Source organism: Myotis davidii, unplaced genomic scaffold (genome assembly GCF_000327345.1).
Source record: "Myotis davidii unplaced genomic scaffold, ASM32734v1 scaffold580, whole genome shotgun sequence".
Classification (NCBI taxonomy): Eukaryota; Metazoa; Chordata; class Mammalia; order Chiroptera; family Vespertilionidae; genus Myotis; species Myotis davidii.
In genome coordinates, this window is record NW_006293313.1 from 899920 (window position 1) to 924384 (window position 24465).

The following is a 24465-nucleotide window of genomic DNA, read 5'->3' on the forward strand; positions in this document are numbered from 1 at the left end:
TGCTCAACCACCTGAACCACACCAGCTGGGAAAATGTGATCTTAAAAATATGTGATGTTGCTAACTTCAGAATTACTAAGTGATTGATTGTAACAGTTAGAAATGGAAGTGACCTTAGAAGTTAACCAGTTCAACTTATTACCCAAAGCAAGAATTATCTTGAAAACTAGAGACCTGGTGCACAACATTCATGCACTGGGGGCAGGGGATCTGTCAGCCCAGCCTGCGCCCTTTCGCAGTCTGGGAGCCTTCAGGGGATGTCTGACTGACGGTCACCACCACTGCACTGTGACCACCAGGGGGCAGCTCCTGTGTTGAGCGTCTGTGCACATCATAGCAACTAGTCGTTCTGCTGTTTGGTCAATTTGCATATTAGGCTTTTATTATATAGGCTTTTATTATATTTCTGCAACAGATGAAATACTTTTGTTAAAAGAGATATTATTGTTTGTTGCTATAATTTTTATCCTTAATATTTTATTCTGTATTGTAGCACAGATTTTGATAATTAAAACTTGTTTTCAACAATAAAGATTTAAAAAAAACTTGAATATTTCAGAGTCTCTTAACCTCATGATATTTATTATTACATATTTTAAAGGTTTGATGTTTGCCCTGGCTAGGTGGTTCACTTGGCTGGAGCATTGTAAGTTTGATACTTATTCCTTCTATATTGAAAATTGAATTCTGATTTTCATAAGGTTTTTATCTAGGGTACTGGTTTTGGTTTCGAGCCTGGATTTAATCTTGGCTCCATCACTTCCTAGCTATATTAGTTTGAGACAAGTTATTTTACTTCTCTAAGGTTGTTTCTTGTTAAGTTTTAGTGACTGGGGCGTTGAGCTCTTATTACCAATCCAATATTTTTATATTATACTACACCTCTAGAGCTTAGTTTTGTTTTTTTCTTTTTTTTTAAATATATTTTATTGATTTTTTACAGAGAGAGATAGAGAGTTAGAAACATCGATGAGAGAGAAACATCAAACAGCTGCCTCTTGCACATCTCCTACTGGGGATGTGCCCACAACCCAGGTACATGCCCTCGACTGGAATCGAACCTGGGACCTTTCAGTCCGCAGGCCGATGCTCTATCCACTGAGCCAAACTGGTTTCGGCGTTTTGTTTTTTTCTTAATTGGCTTCAAGAGTTATTACTAAACTAGGATGTATAAAACTTGGATTTCTCTTTCTGTTAGAAGTGGGAAAAAGAAATAGCAAAGAGTACTCAAGGTCAGGGAAAATGGTTCTGTGAAGTAGGGACAAGTAACGTTTGGGAGAACAGATGAACTTTTTTTAAAAAAAACTTCCCCTTGCTGGTTTGGCTCAGTGGATAGAGCATCGGCCTGAAGACCGAGGGGTCCCGGGTTCAATGCCAGTCAAGGGCACATGCCTGGGTTGCCAGCTTGATCCCCAGTGGGGGGCGTGCAGGAGGCAGCCGATTGATGATTCTCTCTCATCATTGATGTTTCTCTCCCTCTCCCTTCCTCTCTGAAATCAATAAAAAATATATATATATTTTAAAAAGAAACTTTTTCTTTTTGAATAATTTTAATCTTACAGAAAAATTGTAAAACTCGTGTAAAGAATTCCCATATTCCTTCATCCATAATCTCTGATTTTTGGTAGTTTACCATATTCTCTTTGTACATATGCATGTGTACTTAGTCACATATAGTATGTGTAAGCCCTGTCATCACCTGGAACCTTAAATTCAAATCCAAGTTCCCATGCCTCCACTTTTCTCACTCACATAGTCCATTTTCTCCTATTATACATAGGAATTGAATAATGCAATCCATACAAGCTTGATTCTAATAAACATTCAGTAATTACTCTTGTTAGAACTTTTATTCATCATTGAATTGCCAGTCCTTTCTGCTCTCTTTATTCTTTTCCAACTTTTCTCTTCACTCTCTGGCTTAGACTTCCTGGGAATGTTCCTCTGACCAATCTCCTGGCTGTGTTCTCATCTCCCTTGCTTTTCTTCACACCTGTCTGGTACAGCTCTCCTTATGCAGTCCAGCTGCCGCGTGCGCTTCCCACCACTCCCCACCGGACATGGAGGAGTTTTCCAACCACACAGACTGCAGAATATTGAATACCCTGCCCTCCAGCTTCTGCTGGGATTTCAGTACTGCTTGTTCAATACCTGGTATTCCTAGTGGGATTTCCTCCCAGTCCTTTGCAAACCTTTTCCAGCCTTCTCATATTCCCAAACTGTTACCTCCACTCCGTTGATGAGGACAGCATGCCTCTTTCATTTGTTTCTAGTAGTGTCTGATAATATAATATAGTAGGCAGTGGGTAATGTTTGTTTGAGTGAATGGGAATTCAACATTTTGAGTGTGTAGTTCTATCAAAAACTTTAAGTCAAGATATTTTATTATATAGACAAAAATAAATGTCTTAAAATTGTAGCTTGAAAGAAAGTTTTGGGAATTATCCTTACTGAAGAATAAACAGTAGATGAGATAGATGCCAAAGGGGAAAGGAGAGAGAGAGAGAGAGCGGGGGGGGGGGGGGGTGGCAACAGCATTTGTATAGAAGGGTAGAAAAAAAGGAGACTGCAAGATGTCAGAGTCCCAGAAACCAAAGAAAATGGTTTACAAAGAAGCTATTTACTTTTTATATTTGTACATGATAACTATTATTACTTAGCAGACATACTTCCTTTACTTTTTCAGTAAGACATTTGTGAAGTGTGTACAGTATTCTTCTCATCTGGAAATGGGTTGCGCTTTTTAATGTTAAATTTTTAAATCAGTGGGACATTGTACTGTATCTGCACTGTCTTTCCCATAGGACCTAAACTCTCAGCCAAAGAATGAGGAAAAAGGATATAAACACAGCCTGGGTGGATATCTAGAAGTCCATCATGGCCAGAAATGTAATTGTCATTTAATTGAATTTGGAAAATTGGCCATCTGTGAGTTTTTTTGTAAAATATATGTCAATATAAAAAAATTCAAACCTGTGAAGAATTTTTGTGAGTTTATTTGAGCCAAACTATCGACAATTGCCAGGAAGCAAAATCTAAAGAGATTGAGATAATGCTCTGGAAAATGATGGCTTTGCACCTTATTTTATACATTAAAATCAAAAGAGGAGACATTTGTGGGTTACATGAAATCCATTGATGATAGATTGGGGGAGGGACAGGGGGAAGCCTCTGGGATTGGATTAAATGATAGACACAGCTCTGACTGGTTTGGCTCTGTGGATAGAGCGTCAGCCTGTGGACTGTAGGGTCCCAGGTTCGATTCTGGTCAAGGGCATGTGCCTTGGTTGCGGGCACATCCCCAGTGGGGGGTGTGCAGGAGGCAGCTAATCGATGTCTCTCTCTCATTGGTGTTTCTAACTCTCGATCCCTCTCCCTTCCTCTTTGTATAAAAAAAAAAAAAGATAGACACATACTTCTTTTACATAGTTGGGTATAGGATAGTTAGCAGTCAACAGTTAACTCAATGACAATGAGAGGATTTGTGACCTGTGCTTTGAGGGGTCCGGAAAGGAAAATTACTTTGACATTCCAAAGATATGTTATCATAGATGCAAAAAGATAATAGTCTCAGTTAAGGTAAAGATTGACCTTTGTCAGGGACGATACCGGCCCAGGACATAATTATCCACCATAAACTGCTTTTAGTTAAAAAGTTTTAATTTCAGCCGAAACCGGTTTGGCTCGGTGGATAGAACGTCGGCCTGCGGACTGAAAGATCCTGGGTTCGATTCCGGTCAAGGAGGGTTGCGGGCACATCCCCAGGAGGAGATGTGCAGGAGGCAGCTGGTCGATGTTTCTCTCTCATCGATGTTTCTGACTCTCTATCTCTCTCCTTTCCTCTCTGTAAAAAATCAATAAAATATATTTTTAAAAAAAGTTTTAATTTCAGACCACCCTTTGTGGTTACTTTAGGTCTCTGGGTTTGCAAAGCCACCATGCAGGTCTTCTCTGAGCTAGTTTGGTTAGCATGTGGTCCCTTTTCGTCCACACACACAGATTTTGAAAAAAAATTATCTTTATTGTTGAAAGTATTACAGATGTCCCACTTTTCCCTGTTGACCCCCTCCACCATACCCCACCCCCAGGCCTTCACCACACACATACTAGATTTTAAATATCACTTAAAAAATATTTTCAGCATTGAATAGTTTAGGTCCTTTTGTGATTGGTAAATGAGTAACCTTTGTTATTTTTGCACTGAAGGAATTTTAGAGATCATAGTTTAATCAATAATCTGTTTGCTTTAAAAATACTGGCTCTTTTTTCTTCTTCTTTTCCTTTCTTTTGTTACTGTAAAGGAGACCTGCCCCTAGTGGCTCTGCCTAGGGCCAACTGGTATGTGTGGGTTTTTGACTTTATGCAGGAAAGATTTCAGGTAATTTTTAGAGGATGTTTATTAAAGCTGGGGACAATGAAACAGGGAAGGGCCTAGGATGGAAGGAGCAACAGGAGAGGGATGAGGTGAGGAAATGAAGAAGTCAGAGAAAAGAGGGCCTTGGGGACAGGGTCCAGGGGTTAGCCTGGCATGAGCCGCTGCTGCCCATTGCTCCCTGGTTGCAAGCCTTAGAGTTTAGGGGATGCACACCTGTGGGAGAAGAGAGGGAAGGGCAAGGCCCAGGTATGCTCCTCAAGCACTGGGACTTATTTTGAGGGTTTTTAAGGGCTGGGAGTTTAGGGAAGGATCTCAACAAAATATTCATCAGTTTTATGCTGATATGCCAAAATGGGATTTATTCCCTTAACTTCATTTGTCGTTGGGTGTGGTTGGCAAATGGCACTAATTGGATTCCTGAGTAGGGTGATTTAAGCTATTTTACCCTCTAGTTGGGGAGAGGTGTAAACCAAGCATGTCAAACTCGCAGCCCACCGGCCACATGTGGCTCACAGTGAATATTTTTGCAGCCCAGCCAATATAACAGTATGTAAGAAACATTTTCATAAAAATTTTGTAACTTAATTTTTACAATATCCTGGTATACATAATCCTATCTAATAAAGCAGTAATATGCAAACTGACCATCACTCCAACACACAAGATGGCTGCCCCCATGTGGACACAGATGGCCAACAGGGGAGGGCAGTTGGGAGGGACCAGGCCTGCAACGGAGGGCAGTTGGGGGCTATCAGATCTGCAGGGGAGGCCAGTTGGGGGGAAACAGGCCTGCAGGGGAGGGAAGTTGGGGGCAATCAGGCCTGCAGGAGAGGCCAGTTAGGGGCAACCAGGCCTGCAGGGGAGGGCAGGTGGGGACGACCAGGCTGGCAAGGGAGGGGAGGTAGGGGCGACCAGGTTGGCAAGGGAGGGAAGTTAGGGGTGACCGGGCCAGCAGGGGAGGGCAGTTTGGGGCGACCAGGCCTGCAGGAGAGAACAGTTAGGGGCGGTCGGGCTGGCAGAGGAGCAGTTAGGTGTTGAGCAGGCAGGCAGGTGAGCAGTTGGGAGTTAGCAGTCTTGGATTGTGAGAGGGATGTCCCTTGAGGGGTCCCAGATTGGAGATGGCGCAGGCTAGGCTGAGGGACCCCACCTCCCCCACCCCCCGCACAAATTTCGTGCCCTGGGCCTCTAGTTATTAACAGTGAACTACAATGTTCACTAATGACTGGTTACTGTAATTGCGTTGCATTCATTTCCCTTAATGTGCCTTATACGCAGGCGCACCATTTCTCTCCACTAATACTAGCAGTGGATATTTTAGCAGCCGATTGCCATGTCATTAATCTTGTACTGACTTGTTTGGTGTGTGCAACAAGAAATATTTCACTTTCGGAGAACAAGAAAAATAGATTTATTTGCATTATGCTTATTTGTGCAGTTACTCGTTGTCTGGTAAGTTAATGTTCAAGAAAAAATATTAATTTTTATGAATCCATTCATCTTGAGCGTGTCTCTTCCACAAAATACCGACTTCTGCACATGGGCCACGAATGTGCGCCCGCATGTGGTATTTTGTTACAAAAGATAGGAATTGTTAGATGGCTATAAACTGCTTGGCTTTTAACTGTCTCCAATTTTCCCTATTCTGCTGTCCTGTCTTACTAGCCTGTCTCATTTTCATCTTAACATTTTTTGTCCCAAGTATCTGTTTACAAAGTAATTAATTGTCCAAAACCTGGAAAATGCAGATGCACATGTTTTGGTATATCTAACTTCAATGGAAAAATGTTAGTTTTTTACCAGAATTGCTCAGTTAGAGTCATAGAACCTTGAATTTAGAAATAAGATTACTTTCTCTTCCCATAAACAAAGAATGAGAGGTGTGTTATTCTAAAGGCTTTGGCTTTTCAGAACTGATCCTTAATGATTTTGATTTTTAGATACATAGCAAGCAGGGTAGTAACATTGAAAATATCCTTAACACTGTAGAAACAACAACAAAAAACTTCCAAAGTTAAAAGTGGTACAAGTAGAGGATATAATTTCTTTGGTCTCATAACTGTGCTGATCCCTGTTTTGAAATCAGAAGCTAGTAGAAAAGAAATGTTCCTATTGAATTTACTGTTTCAAGGGTTTTTGAATTACTAATTGTACCATTTTCTTTCTTAAATGTGAGTCTGCTGAATGTAGCCAAGCGATTGAAATTTTTTTTGTTAGTTTTCCCTCTAGTAGCTCTTCATGGCATTCAGAATAAACTCAGGCAATACTACTAGCCTCCCCCAAATCTGACTTCTGCCTCCTCCACCTTCCGCTCTCTGACTTCCCTCAGCCTCTCCCTGGCAGGCATGACCTTTACAATGGAACCTCCTTCTCCTGACCAAAATTGGTTTGTTTTTTCGGTGGTTCTCAACTGTGACTGTTGCCAGCCCCAACCCAGAAATTCTGATTTAATTGTTCTGGCATGAGGCCTGGGCAATAGCATCTTTTAAAGTTTTCCTAGATAACTGTGCAGCCTGGGTTGAGAACCACTGATTGATCATTGTAGCTCATGTCACTTTTCCAGGGAGGTCTTCTGGACCTTTCCCAACCTATTTACCCAGTTGCTTTTTTTTTCATTTCCATATTTTGTTTACTTATTAATTGAGAACAACAATTGGCAGTTTATTAGTTCTCAACACAATTTGTTGTATAAATGCTGTTGAATGAATATTGTCTCTGAAGCAATAGGGAGGTACTTCATTGCTTCTGTGTAATCTGTAAAAGATCGCTTTACTGAATTGTATTTCAGAGAATATACTAATTGCTCCAGCAGGCTTTAAGAGGGCATTGTTTTCAATAGGCTTCAGTATCCTAGGACAAGAGCACACTAGAGAGATTTGTAATCCCCTAGAAACAGTGATATAGATGTGGGTTAGGTTCTCTTGGCCAGTGCTCAAAATGAAGAGGCATCACCATACTTGCAAGCTACTTTGGAGCTATGAGGAAGACTCATGACAATCCTATATCTAGTCTCCATTTTTCAGCCACAGACACATCATTGGGTGCCTAGGCTGTTGTAGTCTGTGAGGTCTCTACATTCCACCCGTGGCCTCCGTAAGATATTTCTAAAATAACAGACATACTTCTGCTCAGAATCTAATGGCTTCCCTTTGCTTCAAAGGTGAAATTTAAAATCCTAATAGGCCTACCTTATTCAGTCTTCTCTTTGTATTTCAGTTCTCCCTTTCTTACTAGCTTTTATGTTTTGAACATGATTAGCATATCAGGGCCTTTGTATTGCTTTTTCCTCAGCCTTGAACCTGGCTCCTTCCCCATGAGATCCATATTAGAAGCCTTTACCTCAGAGAGGCCCCAACCTCCTCTCCTCCTAGGAGGGGAGAGGAACTGGAGGTCAAATTCATTACCCATAGCCAGTGACTTAATCATTCGCGCCATAAAAAATCCCTGAACTGCATTGGTTGGGGGAACTTCCAAGAGGTGGAGCACCACAAACTCCTGCTCAGGACCCTCTGGGCCTCCCCTTGTGTGCTCTTCATCTGGCTGTGTCTTTAAATGTTTTTGTCATAAAGGAGTAATCTAGTATAAGTAAATTGTTTTCCTGAGTTCTGTGAAGTGCTCTACTATATTAATCAAACCTCTGGTTTATAGCCAGCCAGTCAAAGCCCAGGTAACAATCTGGACTTTTCCAATGGCATCTGAAGTGGTGATGTTGATGGTGGTGAAGATACTATACTCTTGAGGCTCTGAGACCTATGAGATTTCATGCTGTCTCCAGGTAGATCGTGTCAGAATTGAGTTCAGTTGTAGGACACCTAGCTGGTTGGTTGGAGAATCTTAAGAATTGCTGGGTGTGGGGGAACTCCCATCCCCCACCGATGGTGACCAGCAGTGTCAGAAGTGAAGTAGCATATTGAGTATGGTGACAGATGGCAATGATTTTCTTCTTTATACAGGGGGGGAGGGAGGTGTGAAGCTTGGTAAGATTGGATTCAGAAATCAGCAGCCCTGATAATGAAAAACAGTGTAATAATAGAGCTAATATTGAAGCAGAAAATGTCAGAATAAGCAAAGAATCAACAAATAGTGTTGATAGGAAAATACTTTAAGATTCTTGTGGCTACAAAGTTAACCAATAGACAAAACTAGAATATAGAAGTGAATCAATTGGAAATTAAAAACAAGCCTATCTTGGAAAAAGGAGGACCTCAAAATCAAAGTTGCAAAACTAACACAGAAAACACCTCTTAACGTTAAAAAAGGAATGCTCTTAAGAACTTTCATTACCAGCCCCCCCCCCAAAAAAAATGTTTAAGAAGTTACCCCAAAAAGCAGGAAAGAAAAATCAAATTAAAACAAAAATAAAAATCAATAAATCTACGAGCTAGCTCTTTTGGATAAAATATGTTAGCCGAATCACTCTTAAGTTAAAACTAAGAATGAGAAAAATAGTATAAACACACATGAAGAGAAGGATTGAGAGGTAAGGGTTTTCTAGGAATTACCAAATTTGGCTCAAAACAAAAAAACAACTTACTCAAAAGCTGGCCCCCCCAAAAATGTCTGGCTCCGGCAGTTTCACAGGGAAATTGTAGTGTCATTATAATAGACATTTCTCATTATATTTACAGTGAACTAAAGACAGGGCTTGGCAGCTAAAATCTGGGCTGTGGCCTCTTTGTATGGCCTGGGAGCTAAGAATGGTTTAGAATCCAGTAGTACAACTTAACGTGTAAGAATCTATCTAAAGAAATAGTAACGTAAGTGTGTAAAATACATATACAAGGATATTGACTGTAATATGGTATATGATAAAATTTATAACATGTCGCTCATTAAGTGATCCATACTTTAAAACATTGAGCACCTGCTCTGTCTTGTATTTTATGGACTGGAGATACAAGCGCCAAAATATGCTCTCCTGGTCCTCACTGTGTAATCTGGTGATTCAAATACTAGCTAAACCAGATCATTTTAGATGCCAAAAAATGCTGTGAATGCAACCAAACAGAACAGAATTGGAAAGTAAGAGGCTTTTATGAATATACTATAATTTGGTTATCCAGTCACCTGGTGGACAGTTTTTCATTTTTTGGAGGAGTTGAATTTATCAGATAAAACCAGAGTACAAGTCTTGAGATGGGCATGTGTTTTTATTTATTTATTTATTTATTTATTTATTTATTTATTGGTATAAATGAGTGGGATGAGGGGGAGGGGGCGGGGATTGGTGGATTTTTTTCCTTTCTAAGAAAGAAATTGCCAAACTGTTTTACCAAGTGGTTGCAACATTTTACATTTCCATGAGCGGGCTGTGAGAGTTCCACTTCTTGTCCATCCTTATCAATACTTGGTATAACTGTGTGTAATTTAGTCAATAGAGTAGATGTATGAAATATCTCATTTGGATTTAAATTGCATTTCCCAAATACTAATGCTGAAATGCTGAACATCTATTCATGTGTTTGCTTGTCATTTGTAGATCTCTGATGCAGTGTTAGATCATCTTTAAAAAAGCAAAAAGCCAACTTATAAATTTCATCTTTTATGGGTTATTTTTTTCTGTGTACTAAGAAGTCTTTTCTTTAACCCAGGCTTGGCAGTTTTGTAGTTTAAGGTTTTACATATTGTCTATAGTTCTTTTTTAAAAAATTGATATAGAATTAGCGTGTGTAAATTTGAATTATACAATGTGTTGGTTTGATGGCACACTGCTGTGACCTTAGATGACACCTCCATCAGGTCACATAGACTCTATTCTGTTCCATTCACTTTTCTGTTTTTACACCAGTATCACATCTTCATTGTGTTTTACATCTCTTGAAATCAGGTAACATTGGCCCTCCATCATTTTTCCTCTTTACAAAGTGTTTTTTTTGGTTTTTCTAAATCCTGTCCATTTCCTTATGGATTTTGGAATCATGTTGATAAATTCAACCCTCCATCCTCAATTTTTTTTCTGAGATTTTGGTTGGGATTTCTTTAAATCTATAGATCAATTTGGCAAGAATTGACATCTTAATTTGGGGTCCTTTGACCCATGAACACAGCATATCTCCATTTATCTAAGTCTTTAATGTTTTACAGTTTTCAGTATACAAATCTTACACATTTTTGTCAGCAGCTATATTACTAAGTATTTCATATTTTTAATTGCTATCATAAGTTGTACTTTAGTTTCAAGTTCTTATTGTTTATTGCTACTTGTTGAATGTATAGAATGCAGTTTTAATAAAGAACATTTCAGCCGAAGCTGGTTTGGCTCAGTGGATAGAGCGTCGGCCTGCGGACTGAGGGGTCCTGGGGTCGATTCCGGTCAAGGGCATGTGCCTGGGTTGCGGGCACGTCCCCAGTGGGAGATGTGCAGGAGGCAGCTGGTCGATGTCTCTCTCTCATCGATGTTTCTAGCTCTCTATCTCTCTCCCTTCCTCTCTGTAAAAAATCAATAAAATATATTTTTAAAAAAAAAAGAACATTTCATATTCTTGTACAGTAATTCTAACATCTAGGTCAATTGGGTTGGTTTTAGTTGATTGATTATTCTCCTTAATTGGTTCATATTTTCTTGTTTCTTTGCCTATATAATGATTTTTTTAATATGTTTTTATTGATTTCTTGAGACAGAGGAAGGGAACAGATAGAAACATCAATGATGAGAGAGAATCATTGATCGCCTGCCTCCTGTCAGCCCTCACCGGCTCCCCTGCACGCCCCCACAATGGGTTTGGAGCCTGAAACCCCGAGCATGTGCCCTGACCAGGAATCTAACTGATGGCCTCTTGGTTCCAGGATCAACGTTCAGCTGCTGAGCCACATTAGCCAGGCTGAATAATAATTTTTTTTAATATATTTTATTGTTTTTTTACAGAAACATAGATGAGAGAGAAACATCGATCGATCAGCTGCCTCCTGCACACCCCCTACTGGGGATGTGCCCGCAACCAACGTACATGCCCTTGACTGGAATCAAACCCAGGATCCTTCAGTCCGCAGGCCAACACTCTATCCACTGAGCCAAACCGGTCAGGGCTGAATAATAATTTTTAATTGGACGCTACAGTGTGGATATTATCTTCTTGGGTGCTGGATACTTTCATTTTATATAAATACTAGAGGCCCAGAGTATGGATTTGTGCACCGGTGGGGTCCCTCAGCCTGCGCCCTCTCGCAATCCAGGACCCCTCGAAGTGGCAGGTGGTTGGAGAGGGCGCCACGTGGCTCCCATTCATCCCAGCCCCACTGCACCTGTGGCAGGAGAGGCTCGTGCCCTGTGGAGCTGTGTTCACCAGCATGAGCCTGGTGTCTGGTACCTGGCGGACAGCTGAGCGGTGCCCAGCTTTGGGAGCACACTGACCACCTGCGTTGAGCATCTTCCCCCTGGTGGTCAGTGTGCATCATAGCAACCAGTCATTGTGTCGCTTAGGCTTTTATATATATAGATTCTTTAAATTTGTTTGGGACTCAGTTTTCTGGAAACACTTTGATATTTCGAGTGTTGCTTTAAGATTTGTTAGGCAAGACCAGAGCAGTATTTACTCTAGGGCTGTGGTCGGCAAACTGCGGCTTGCGAGCCACATACGGCTTTTTGGCCCCTTGAGTGTAGCTCTTCTAAGCCTTAGGAGTACCCTAATTAAGTTAATAACAATGTTCCTATCTATATAGTTTAAGTTTAAAAAATTTGGCTCTCAAAAGAAATTTCAATTGTTGTACTGTTGATATTTGGCTTTGTTGACTAATGAGTTCTCCGACCACTGCTCGAGGGGTACTTTTTTACCACCAATCAGATAAGACATTCCTGAATACTCTGCCAATGCCCAGGGAATTATGAGGTTTTAAAAAATGTCTTAGCTGGTGAGAATAGTAACTATTCTCAGCCCTTAGTGAGCAACAGACATTATTCATCTAATTATTACAAGTGGTTCTTCCCTAGCTTAGGGTCATTTCCTCACACATGTGTGCACAGTAGTATTCTGCTGAATATACGAGGGGGTCCTCTTCAGATCTGTAGCATTTTTCTATCTGGATAGCTCTCTTCTTTCCAATATTATATCCTAGTTACTTTGGTCACCCTGTGGTATCAGACTCGTTTTTTTCAACTTAGGGAATCTACCAGCCTCCACTTGAACTCCTTAGTGCCATGACCTGGGAAGTCTCCAGGCAATAAGTTCAGGAAACCATAGGGCTCACTTTGTTTTCCATCTGTAAGTTATCACTGTTCTTCCTTGCTCTGGGTCCATGATTCTTCAATTCATTTTAGTCATCCAAACAGGACTTAAATTTTTTTAAGTATTTTTAAATAAATTATACAAGGTGAAGCTAAGTCTTGATGGTGCTTATTCTGGATTGGTTAGATTATTTTGACACTTTGTCCTAAAAGGAATCTTTTAAAAATATATATACATTATTTTTTAAAAAATATATTTTATTGTTTTTTTACAGAGAGGAAGGGAAAGGGATAGAGAGTTAGAAACATCGATGAGAGAGAAAAATCGATCAGCTGTCTCCTGCACATCTCCCACTGGGGATGTGCCCACCACCAAGGTACATGCCCTTCACCGGAATCGAACCCGGGACCTTTTGTCCGCAGGCTGACGCTCTATCCACTGAGCCAGACCAGTTAGGGCATATATATATACATTATTTTATTTAATGTAGTTAAGTAATATTTTTAAACTAGTCACTGATTTTTTTCTCAAGTATATGTTGATGAAGTTTTGATCTAATTGAGAGTTTCAGAGTGTCTCTCAAGCCTTTCAGAAGCAAAACACCAAAAAAGGTAGTAGGCTAAATTAAACTTTGGCTTTAAACTAAAAGTGCCCACATTTAATGGGCAAACCATTATAGTGGAATTGGACTTTCTTGTTTATTCAGTCTTATAATTTATGGCTACAAATTCTTAGCCTTCAGAAATACATATTCGTTTATAGCAATGGGTATCTCTCACACATATCGATGTGTATCAATTAATTTTTGATTATTTTTCATTTCATTTACTCTAACTTCAATCATATGTATTTGTGGTCTGCTTTTTCTGGTATAGTAAGTACTTTAAAACATAAAAACTCATAAGCATCTGAAAACACTGAAGAGCATATTATAGACAGTAGTTTAATAGTGGGAGGAGAAACTTTATAGAATTTTGAACCTTAAAAAGAACTACTCAAATATTAATTTAATATATTTGCAGTCACTTTTACTTTGACCTAATATAAACCGTATTGTGGCTTTTGGAGTCAGTTGCTTATTTTTTGTATTTGGCAATTTTTTTTCCCTATTGATTTACATTTTTTTTCTTTTTCTTTTTTTTTCTTTTAGGCAGTGAATTGGAGGGAGGGAGGAGGCATGAGGACATTTATATGAGAGAGACACATCAATTGGTTGCCTCCCGCATGGGCCCTTGACCGGAAATCGAACACAAGACCTGACACTCTAAACCAGGCGTCCTCAAACTGCAGCCCGAGGGCCACATGCAAATACAAATATTGTATTTGTTCCCGTTTTGTTTTTTTACTTCAAAATAAGATATGTGGAGGGGGCATAGGAATTTTTTCATAGTTTTTTTTTTTTTTAAACTATAGTCCGGCCCTCCAACGGTCTGAGGGACAGTGAACTGGCCCCCTGTTTAAAAAGTTTGAGGACCCCCTGCTCTAACCACTGAGTCACATCGGCCAGGGCTGTATTTGGAAACTTATAATTTTTGGTTTGGTTTTGCTATTAAATAGAGAAATTAGGTTCATTTTATGATTCTTTCCAAGCCCTAATGTTTTTTGATGGCTAGAATTGAATTAAATATTCCGTCACCCTGTGGTTCACTTGTGTAATGTTATATTGTTTTCCTTGTGTAAGCCAAGGACAAGCTGAACCCCCTACCTTGTTATTTTAATTTTTGTTTACTTATAAAATTGAACATTTTGATACATTTGCTTATTGGTATTTCTCTAGTGAATTGTCCATAGCATAGATTTTTTTGTTTTCTTCAGTTTGTTGAGTTCTATTTTATAGCTTTCACATTTTGTCAAATGTTGAAATGTTGTCTGTTGACTGTCATTTTAATTTTTTAACTACCATTTTCTATTGTGCTATGTAGAATAATTTGGTCATCTTATTTCTTTTTTTTTTCTTTTTTTAAAAATATATTTTATTGATTTTTTACAGAGAGTTAGGGAGAGAGATAGAGAGTTAGAAACATCGATGAGAGAGAAACGTCGATTAGCTGCCTCCTGGGCAACCCAGGTACATGCCCTTGACCGGAATCGAACCTGGGACCTTTCAGTCCACAGGCTGACGCTCTATCCACTGAGCCAAACCGGTTTCGGCATGGTCATCTTATTTCTTAAATCCTTAATATAAAATAGATGCCTGTGTTTGAGGTAAAGTTGAAACTTCATTCAAAACAAAGATATGTAAATAGCCAGTGGCATATGTTCTTTAGGAGCACAGAGTTCTGGGCTGGAGATTCAGATTTTGGAGTGACCAGTTGGTAGTTGAAACCATGGGAGTGAAAGATTCCCTACAGAGAAGAATTTAGAATGAGAAAGAAGATGAGGACTGGAAGGATGTCATGGGAGGAAGGTCTGGCCTCAGGTGGAATGGGAGGAAAGCTGCACACTTCCTTTGTGGCAGTGAGTGTGAAGACTGCTCTCCTATTGGAATCACTAGAGAAGCTTTTCAAAATAATGGTTGATGTGCAGGCCCCACCCCAGCACCCCAGATTCTCATGTATTTGAAATCCCCTGGTTGATTTTAATGTGCAGAGAGAATTAAGAACCACTCTTTAGAATATATCTGCTTATAATAAGTCAGTGAGCCCTAAACTTTTGTATGTCACAGAATTATCTGGAGGACTTGCTAAGTAAAATGCAGAGTACTGGGCCCATCCTCAGTGTTTGATTCAGTAGGTCTGGGGTGGGCCTGAGAATTTGCATTTCTAACAAGTTTCTAGGTGATGCTGAGAACCGCAATAACCATGGGTGGAGGAAGGGAAGCCCTTGGGAAAGATGGGTGTAGATACAGGTGGGCTTTGTAGGTTTGCTCCTGGGGCATTTCTTAAACTGAAGGGCAATAGTATGAGAGCTAATTTGTGAATTCTTATTGATGTGAGTTAATTGAAGATTGATTTCATTTCTCTGTGTTTTTATTTTTTCAGAATTTCTGTGAACATTTGAATTTTAGGAGTTTTTAGAAGGCTAATAAATTATAAAATTTTCTCTTTTTCTTTTTTTATGTGCATCTCTAAGACTGGTTTTAAGGGGTGTGGCCGGCCGTTTTGGACTCGATGAGTTTCCACCGAAATGTCGGAGAAGTCAGGCCAGAGTACAAAAGCAAAGGATGGGAAAAAGTATGCGACACTCAGTTTATTTAATACTTACAAGGGTAAATCATTAGAAACTCAGAAAACCACAGGTGAGTAAAATTAAATGGCATTTATATTTTTATGGCTTTTTTGCTTTTGTTACTATACCAGTAAGTGGTGCATTGGAGCTTTTGCTGCTAAGAAGTGGGACAAACCCATGTCCACACACCCTATTTACAGTTAGCTTTTTATGTATACAACACTTTTCAGGGGATATAAGTTATATATCTTACAATTAAAATCTATAAACATGGTTGTTTGTTTTTCTTGTTTGTTATTAGCAGAAAAGTAGAGTTGTGTGGTCTAAAGGGGAAACTGGTGCAAGGAGATTGGTAGGCATAGAGATACATGTTAGTGGGATTTATTTCCATTTCATATTATCGACTAGAAAGAGTCCTGTGGTTTCTTGGTTTTGTTTTTTGATACCTTAAACCCAGTGTTTACAATGAAAAGTGAAAGCTGGACCACATATGTTACATGAGCAGTGTTCATTATGCACATAAGATCAGCATATTTATTCTTTAACATACTAAGTTTTTGAGTTTGAAATAGATGCTCCAAAAAAATTACAAAACTGGCATTATCAGTGTTCACCTTTTCATTGTGTATAGGATTTATTGTTAGAATTTTTACAGCATCTGGTTAGTGGCTTGATAGTTTATTTTAAATATAATCTCCGCATTGGATTTTGTTGCAGATGTGTAGCTTAAAGATTCTGACCTTAAAATATTAGGAAATAATAGTTCCAGATTTCATTAATTTCTATTTCTATATTGTTTTAAGAATAAAGTGGGTAATAAAATAGATGTTCTAAGAAAGTTGATGTTATTGATCTTTAGTTGCAGCTCGACATGGATTACAGAGTCTTGGAAAAGTTGGTATTTCACGACGCATGCCTCCACCCGCTAACCTCCCAAGTCTCAAAGCAGAAAACAAAGGCAATGATCCTAACGTGAACATTGTACCTAAAGATGGCACGGGATGGGCATCAAAACAAGAGCAGCATGAAGAAGAAAAGTAAGTCAACGTCTAGTAAAGAGTGAAACCAGCCCCCTTTCTTGGTAGGGAACTTATGTTTAAGTTCCTTCTATTAGCTAGGTGTTGTGCTGGATATATGGTATATGTCATGCCCTTTAAAGTTCATCGAGTCAAACTTTTGATTGATTTTCCCTGTAAGTGGATTTAGTGGCAATAATTCCATAGGTTAAGACAGAACAATGACAGTTGATAATAACAACTTTTCTTATAACCCTCTGTCAGGTTCCCTCCTCCCCGACTCCTACCAAATCAGGCTTTCTTTTTCTAGTGTGATTGGAAGTGGATTATATTAAATAATTCCATGGCACAAAGAATTTCTGTCTGCCTGGTTCCCTGAAACTATGCCTGGTGCACATTGTAGGTGCTCAAGTGGTATTATTTCACTAAATAAAGAATTAGCAGGAAAGCTGGAATAGAATTAGTGTCCCTGTTAATCATCATTCATTCAACAAATATTTAACATTCTGTATGTCAGGGATTATGTGAGGCTCTTAATTTGTTGAATGATCAGTTTAAGTAGCAGTAATTTAAAAATAATAAGGCAAGTATCTGGGTACTTAATGCTTTTTGCCTATATCATCAAATTTCTGTGCTCTTGTTTGGGGAGCTCTCTATAGTAGATTTGACTACTGGAGTAAAGCTTGTCAAAGATGGACTGTCCTCGGCTTCTTAGTTGTAGAATTATTTTGCAGTAGTAAGTCAAAGGTCCGAGTATACCAGAAATATATTGGATTTCTTAAGTCTCTTAACCACCTTTTTCCATATTTAAGCATTAACTCATTACGGGGATTGAATAAAACTGTAAACCCTTTTACTTGGGGTGCATTAGGCAGATTGCTGTTACCTTTGAATACAGAAATAAGTACAGTGTTGAACCTGTTTACTGCCAGATGGAGAGCTTGCCTTATTAGCCTTATCCCCTGGCTAATTCCATCACTCCAGACTGTATGTATGTCTAAACTGATAATTCTAATTATAAATGTTCACTTCTTCAAAATAGGTTTTGGGGAGCTATGTTCAATAATGGGTGTTTCTTTTTTTTTTACAAAATGGAAGTAAGCAGAGCTGTCTTCTTGGGGTATTTATCCAAAGGTAGAAATGAAGGGGGACAAAAACAGCTATACTTCATTTAAAGGGATGTTGCAGAGGGAAAGCTTTTGTGGAGGCTGCATCTGTGAGTAAATATGTAGCCAGAATAATTGTACAGAAATTCACCTTAAATACAACATTCAGTTTATTTTATTTAAACAAAATATCTGAAATAATGGATTCATATTTTTTTTAAGAACACCAGAAGTTCCACCAGCACAGCCAAAACCTGGGGTTGCAGCTCCCCCAGAAGTAGCACCTGCTCCAAAATCATGGGCCAGTAACAAGCAAGGTGGGCAAGGAGATGGTAAGTGGACATTAGCTGGGGCACATGGTCAGGCTTGATAGTTACTGAACAGCCATGCAGAAGATACAGGGTGGATTAGTGTGCTGGTGGGGCAAAGAACATTGTCAAAGGATATACTCAGGCCCTATTAGGTGTCTTTTAAAAATTTCTTGGGCTAATTAAGATTCTAGGTCAAGAGCTATGTATGCCCTAATGATAATGAGTAAGATTTAAGAAGGAGTCTTTAGGATACATGCTGTCCCATATTAATTTATCTTTATCCTACATGACCAGATAAAGCTTGTACTTTCAACTGTTTGAGACAAGTACATGTAGATTGCTAGAAACCATATTCATCTTCATCTATGTACCCTAACCTCTCTGTTTCAAACATACTGCTCATGATTTCCATGGTAGAGTAGAACTAGAGAGTAACCCGAAACATAATAGTTAGAATACTCTCCCCACAGGGAATTGTGGACACCCTAGCAAAAATTTTTCCACTTAAAAACAGGAAATACCTATAAAATATTGTACGGAAAAATTCATCTAAGCCCTGAAGCTAATAAAATCAGCTCTTTTAATATATACAAGTATAACATAAATACGCAGGCAGATAGGGTAGGTAGGTAAAGAGTGAGGGTCAACTAGTAGCTCAACAGTAAATTAAATGAAAGTAGGCAATGAGATGAAGGCATTTTAGCCTCACCATGGTACTTGAAGTATTCATTAAAATCTATTTCAGCCCTAGCTGGTTTGGTTCAATGGATAGAACGTCAGCCCACAGACTAAAGGGTTTCAGGTTTGATTCTGGTCAAGGGCATGTATGTACCTCGGTTGCAGGCTCGATCCCCAGCACTGGTCGAGGTGCGTGTGGGAGGCAACCAATCAAGTGTCTCTCTGACATGGATGTTCTTCTCTGTCTCTCCCCCTCCCTTTTACTTTCTCTAAAATCAGTGGAAAATATATCCTTGAGGAAGGATTAACCAAAAAATATCTTTTTCAGTGATATAATTTGAACTGATTCTTAGAGGTATTAAGGAATTTACTTCTGAAATAAATGAGAGAGAAACAAAAGTGAAACTCTTCACTTGCTTCATCTTAGTGAGTCCTCTGTGACAGTGTCTGGGATGTTCCTTAGATCTTTATCTCCTCATGGCTGTTCATTAACTTTCCAAGGGATTCTAAATCTAAATAATTAAAAAGTTTTGTGGATACGAATAATCATCATTGAAATATGCAATAATTTACCAGAAGAAGGCAGAGAGCTCTATCCTGGGAGGGTTTTGAATATTCTTTGGTATGAAGGTTACATTCACTGTTGTTGTTTTTTTTAAAAAAAAAAATCTATAGGAATCCAGGTGAATAGTCACTTTCAGCAAGAATTTCCCAGCTTGCAGGCAGCTGGGGATCAGGAAAAAAAAGAAAAAGAAGCAAATGATGACAACTATGGACCTGGACCCAGTTTACGCCCACCAAGTAAGAGTACTTTCTGTTTAATAAAAACCTAGAATGAGGTTACATTTGTGTTTTATCTTGTGATGTAACTTCCTGCCTGCTAGTGTTGTATGTATGACTCGCCTACTTTTAAAAGGCAGGCAGTAACTAGTTGTTTGCCATTCAAGTGTGGTTTCTACATTAACAGTATCAGTTCAACTTGAGAACTTGTTGGAAGTATACATCTTAACAAGATGTCTAGGTGACTTATTTGTACATTAATATTTGGTTGTTCTTACAATAGTAAAATATTTAAGGCAAACCTCCAATATGCATATACTTACGTATTTATAAATTATTCTTTTGCTACTCCATTAATATTGAGGGATTCCCCTGCTTTTGAACTCAAACCCAGGAACCAAATAAGTTTGGATAGTGAGAGATACTTGCATTATGTATATTACAAAGCAAAAATTTGAAATAGAAATATGAAGTCTTTGAGATTTCTTTAAGGCTTATTATTTGTATTAGTTTCATATTGTCATTACCAAATATCTCAAAGGACCTGTATTCCTGGAGAAGTTCCTCATTACAGTAATGGTTACAAATTCATATTTCGGATATCCTGATACATTTTGTATTTGGGGGCTTATTTCTTGTCAGGTCTGGGTAAATCATCTTATTTTATTTATTTATTTAATCCTCACCTGAGGGTATGTTTTTTAAGAAAGAGGAAGGGAGAGGAAGAGAAACACAGACGGGTTGCCTCCTATACTCGTCCAAGTGGGGAACAAACCGTCAACGTAGGTATGTGCCCTGACCAGGAATTGAATCCATGGCCCTTTGGTGGATGGGACGACATTCTAACTAACCGAGCCACCCAATCAGGGCATCTTTTTTTTTTTTTAAGTGCCATGATGTTCAGGAATTTATATTAGGAATAGCATGTCAGCTCTGCTATTTTCCTTTGATTTTCATCACTTAATCTGTTACTGCAAAACAAATTTGACAACTTTAAACAAGAAACTGAGCTCTGCCCTGACCTGTTTGGTTCAGTGGATGGAGCGTCCGCCTGCAGACTGAGGGGTCCTGGGTTCGATTCCGGTCGGGGGCATGTGCCTTGGTTGTGGGCACATCCCCAGTGGGGAGTGTGCAGGAGGCGGCTGATCGATGTTTCTCTCTCATTGATGTTTCTGACTCTCTATCCCTCACCCTTCCTCTCTGTAAAAAATCAATAAAATATATATTTAAAAAACAAAACAAGAAACTGAATGGACTGATGGTTTCACATAGTACCTGAGAGTCAAGGAATGTGGAAGCAGCTTAGCTGGAGGTTCTGGCTCAGGAACTCCCTTCACAGTTGAAGTAAAGCTGTCATCTGACACTGACTTTACTAGGCTGCTGTTCCACGCTCACTCGTGTTGACCTGCCATTCCTTCTGTTCTATTCTGCAGATTACACAGATCAGTCCTGGTACACTGTGAGTGGGTGGTAGACAGGGTGTGAATACCAGGTGATAAAAGACTCTTTGAGGCTACCTACCAAACAAGGATTCCTTATAAAACCACTTACCAGTCTTACTTGGTTAAGTGTAGTTGAACCAGATAATATAGTCACTAAATCTGCTCACTTGGTCACATATAACTAGCAATAGTTGATTGAAAAGATGAATGAGCATTATTGTCAAAAGCATTATTATTATAGAACTCTTAACTCCCTACCCTAAGGAACTTCAGGGTGATTTTAAACTCAATATCAAATATTGGTAAAGCTTAATAGAGAACTACTAATGTTTTCTTCCCCTACCACATATTTTGTTTTGGTGACACCTTCTGAAGTACATCTTCTCTGCCACTGCTCTCGACTACCTGAAGCTTTAGTAGGGCCTAGATTAGATTTTCACTCTGTTACGTTTTCAGATTTTTCCTTAACTCCTTTCTTATCTCCCTCTGTACCAGATGTTGCTTGTTGGAGAGACGGTGGTAAGTCTGCTGGCTCACCCTCAACATCTGACCAAGATGAAAAGCTTCCTGGCCAGGATGAAAGCACAGCTGGGTCATCAGAGCAAAATGACATCCTCAAAGTAGTAGAAAAGAGGATAGCTTGTGGTCCTCCACAGGCTAAACTGAATGGACAGCAGCCTGCCCTGGCTTCCCAGTACCGAGCTATGATGCCTCCTTATGTGAGTATTGCTAAATCGCAAGTGCTTAAATAAGAGGTGTTTGATCGGGGTTCCAAAAAGAGACTTGGAATGGGGAAAAGTTTAGGTTTTTATTTTCATTAACAACTAATAAAAATTAGCATTTTCTTTGATAATGAATTAGGAAACAAATCACAGTACCTGTGTTTTTATTATTAATAGGGGTCATTGATATTTTCATATCACATTACATCATTTTAGATATTTCAAAATGTTGTTTATACTCAACATTACTTCATAATATTTATTAGGCCCATGGAGAGACCCACTTGTTATTTAATGACCTAATAAAGAAGTACATACACTACTATGTGACATTTGTTTTTTTTAATATTGTGGTGACAGAATTTTAGTATAATTGTCATACTTCACATCTATAGATTGTGCATTTTAAGACATTTTTATTTTAAAAGTCTGTAGAATTTATCAGACTGCCAAAGGAGTCATGTATGGCACAGAAAGGGTTAATACTGCTTTAGTTCTAAAGTCTTTATTGGTATATCTTTTTTAGCTTTTCATTGTGGAATATTTTAAACATATGTAAAAATGGAAATAATAGGACAGTGAACCTCTCTCTTCCCATATCTACCATCCATATTTAACAGTTAATTTGTGGTCACTCTTATCTCCTGTTTCCTACCATCTTGGATTATTAAAGCAAATCCCAGATGTCTCAGTTTATAATTACTGTCTGCATAGTAACTTGACTCAGAATCCACCTGTGCCTACCCATAGGAAATCTCCAAGCCACTCCTCGTCCACCCCCCTTGGGGTATAAACTCCCTTATTTTTACCTGAACTTAGTTTCTCTTTATCAGCAAATCTGCCTTCAATTAATCTGCCCCTGCATTAGGATCAAGTCTCACATTATTTCCTTTCAAGTATTAGAAGTTGGTTAAGGCAGTGGTTGGCAAACCGTGGCTCGCGAGCCACATGCGGTTCTTTGGCCCCTTGAGTGTGGCTCTCCCACAAAATACTGACTTCTGCGCATGGACCGTGAAGTTTCTATTGCACTGTACGTGCACGCCTGCACGTGGTATTTTGTGGAAGAGCCACACTCGAGGGGCCAAAGAGCCGCATGTGGCTCGTGAGCCGCAGTTTGCCGACCACGGGGTTAAGGCTTTGCAGTTTTCTGGGGTGCACGCATATCTTTTTTAGTTTTTCATGTCAGTTCACAATCACCTTCATGTAATTTTGTTAACGGGATAACAAGTTCTTCCTATGATGTGTGCTGGTGGTTATCATTTGTAAACACTTGGTGGAGGCGGTAATCTTACAAATGGTATTTATCAATGTTTGTTTTCCACATTCAGATGTTTCAACAGTATCCGAGGATGGCATATCCTCCTCTTCATGGTCCCATGAGGTTTCCACCTTCTTTATCTGAAACAAACAAGTAAGACTACTAAATGATTAAAGTCCACATGAAACACATATATATGTTCATTAAGATTTTCTGGCGGTTGAGTGGATTGTGATGACTGATTTATTTTTCTGTTCTCAAAGTACAATTGTATACTTGGCTAGCTTTTATACAACAAAATTATCTTACATAAAATTCTGAAAACTGTCAATTAGGGCACTAAAAATCAATGGCACTTGTTTACTAGCCCTTCTTCTGTAATGTTAAGGACTCCCCATTCTCTTTTTGCTTAATGCTCAGCATCCTCCTGAATGATGGTTTTTGTTAAAGTTCTGTATTTTGAGATTAGTATTAGCCATATTTTCCTTTAACATACATTTATTTTATTTTAAACCTTTGACAATTAAAAACCTTGTCTGCTATTAAACACTTGCATGAGAATTATGTATTGTCCTAAATTTATATTTTAATATTGTAATTTCTTCATATAAATGCATTATATTTTGTATATCGTATATAAAACATTGTTGAATTGAAATGAACTAAATTCTAATCTTTTAATTTAGAATTATTAAACCTTTGTATTCTTTCTCCTTAAAACCTCTCATTCATTAGAGGCCTTCGAGGAAGAGGCCCACCTCCTTCATGGGCCTCTGAGCCTGAACGCCCCTCCATCCTTAGTGCATCAGAACTGAAGGAGCTTGATAAATTTGATAATTTAGATGCTGAAGCAGATGAAGGTTGGGCAGGTAAGAGGCAAAATTAATGAAGCGTCTAAAATTTTTTGATGCTTCTAAGCAATCCTTCTGAGTTTTCCTTATTTTAATAGGTGCCCAGATGGAAGTAGATTATACAGAACTGAATTTCAGTGATGATGATGAGCAAGGAAGTAATAGTCCTAAAGAAAACAACAGGTAAGTTGTGATGTCTTCTTTTACGATTAATAGTGTGAGTTTATTGGCATTAAATAAAATCTTTTTTAATTCTCACCCAAGGATATGTGTATTGTTTTGAGAAGGAGGGAGAAACAGCAATCGCTTGCCTCCTGTACACGCCCCAACTGGAGATCGAACCCACAACCTTTTGGTGTATAGGACGACATTCCGACCAACTGAGCAATTCAGCTAGGGCTAATTGGAGATATTTTGAGAGACAACATTAAGGACCATTTAAAACTTATTACTTGCTTGACCTGATCTATAATTTACAAAATTGGAGAAATGTTACTTGGGTTACTACATCAAGACAAGCTACATCAAGTCTTTGATTTTTTTAAGCTTAACAAGCAGCGTCTTGAAAAATGGGAACTTTATTTTTTCTTTGTTATGTA

At 38.8% G+C, this 24465-nt stretch overlaps 1 protein-coding gene across 1 annotated transcript in view; it reads left to right on the forward strand.

Annotated features, from left to right (window-relative positions):
- Positions 1-24465, forward strand: part of PRRC2C (proline rich coiled-coil 2C) — a 78193-nt gene that overhangs the window by 5360 nt on the left and 48368 nt on the right. Inside the window, 7 exon segments of the mRNA XM_006767032.2 lie at positions 15607-15772; positions 16568-16739; positions 18047-18156; positions 19489-19614; positions 21531-21754; positions 23086-23168; positions 23751-23884. Coding sequence (XP_006767095.1) covers positions 15661-15772; positions 16568-16739; positions 18047-18156; positions 19489-19614; positions 21531-21754; positions 23086-23168; positions 23751-23884 — 961 coding nt within the window. The 5' untranslated portion in view covers positions 15607-15660.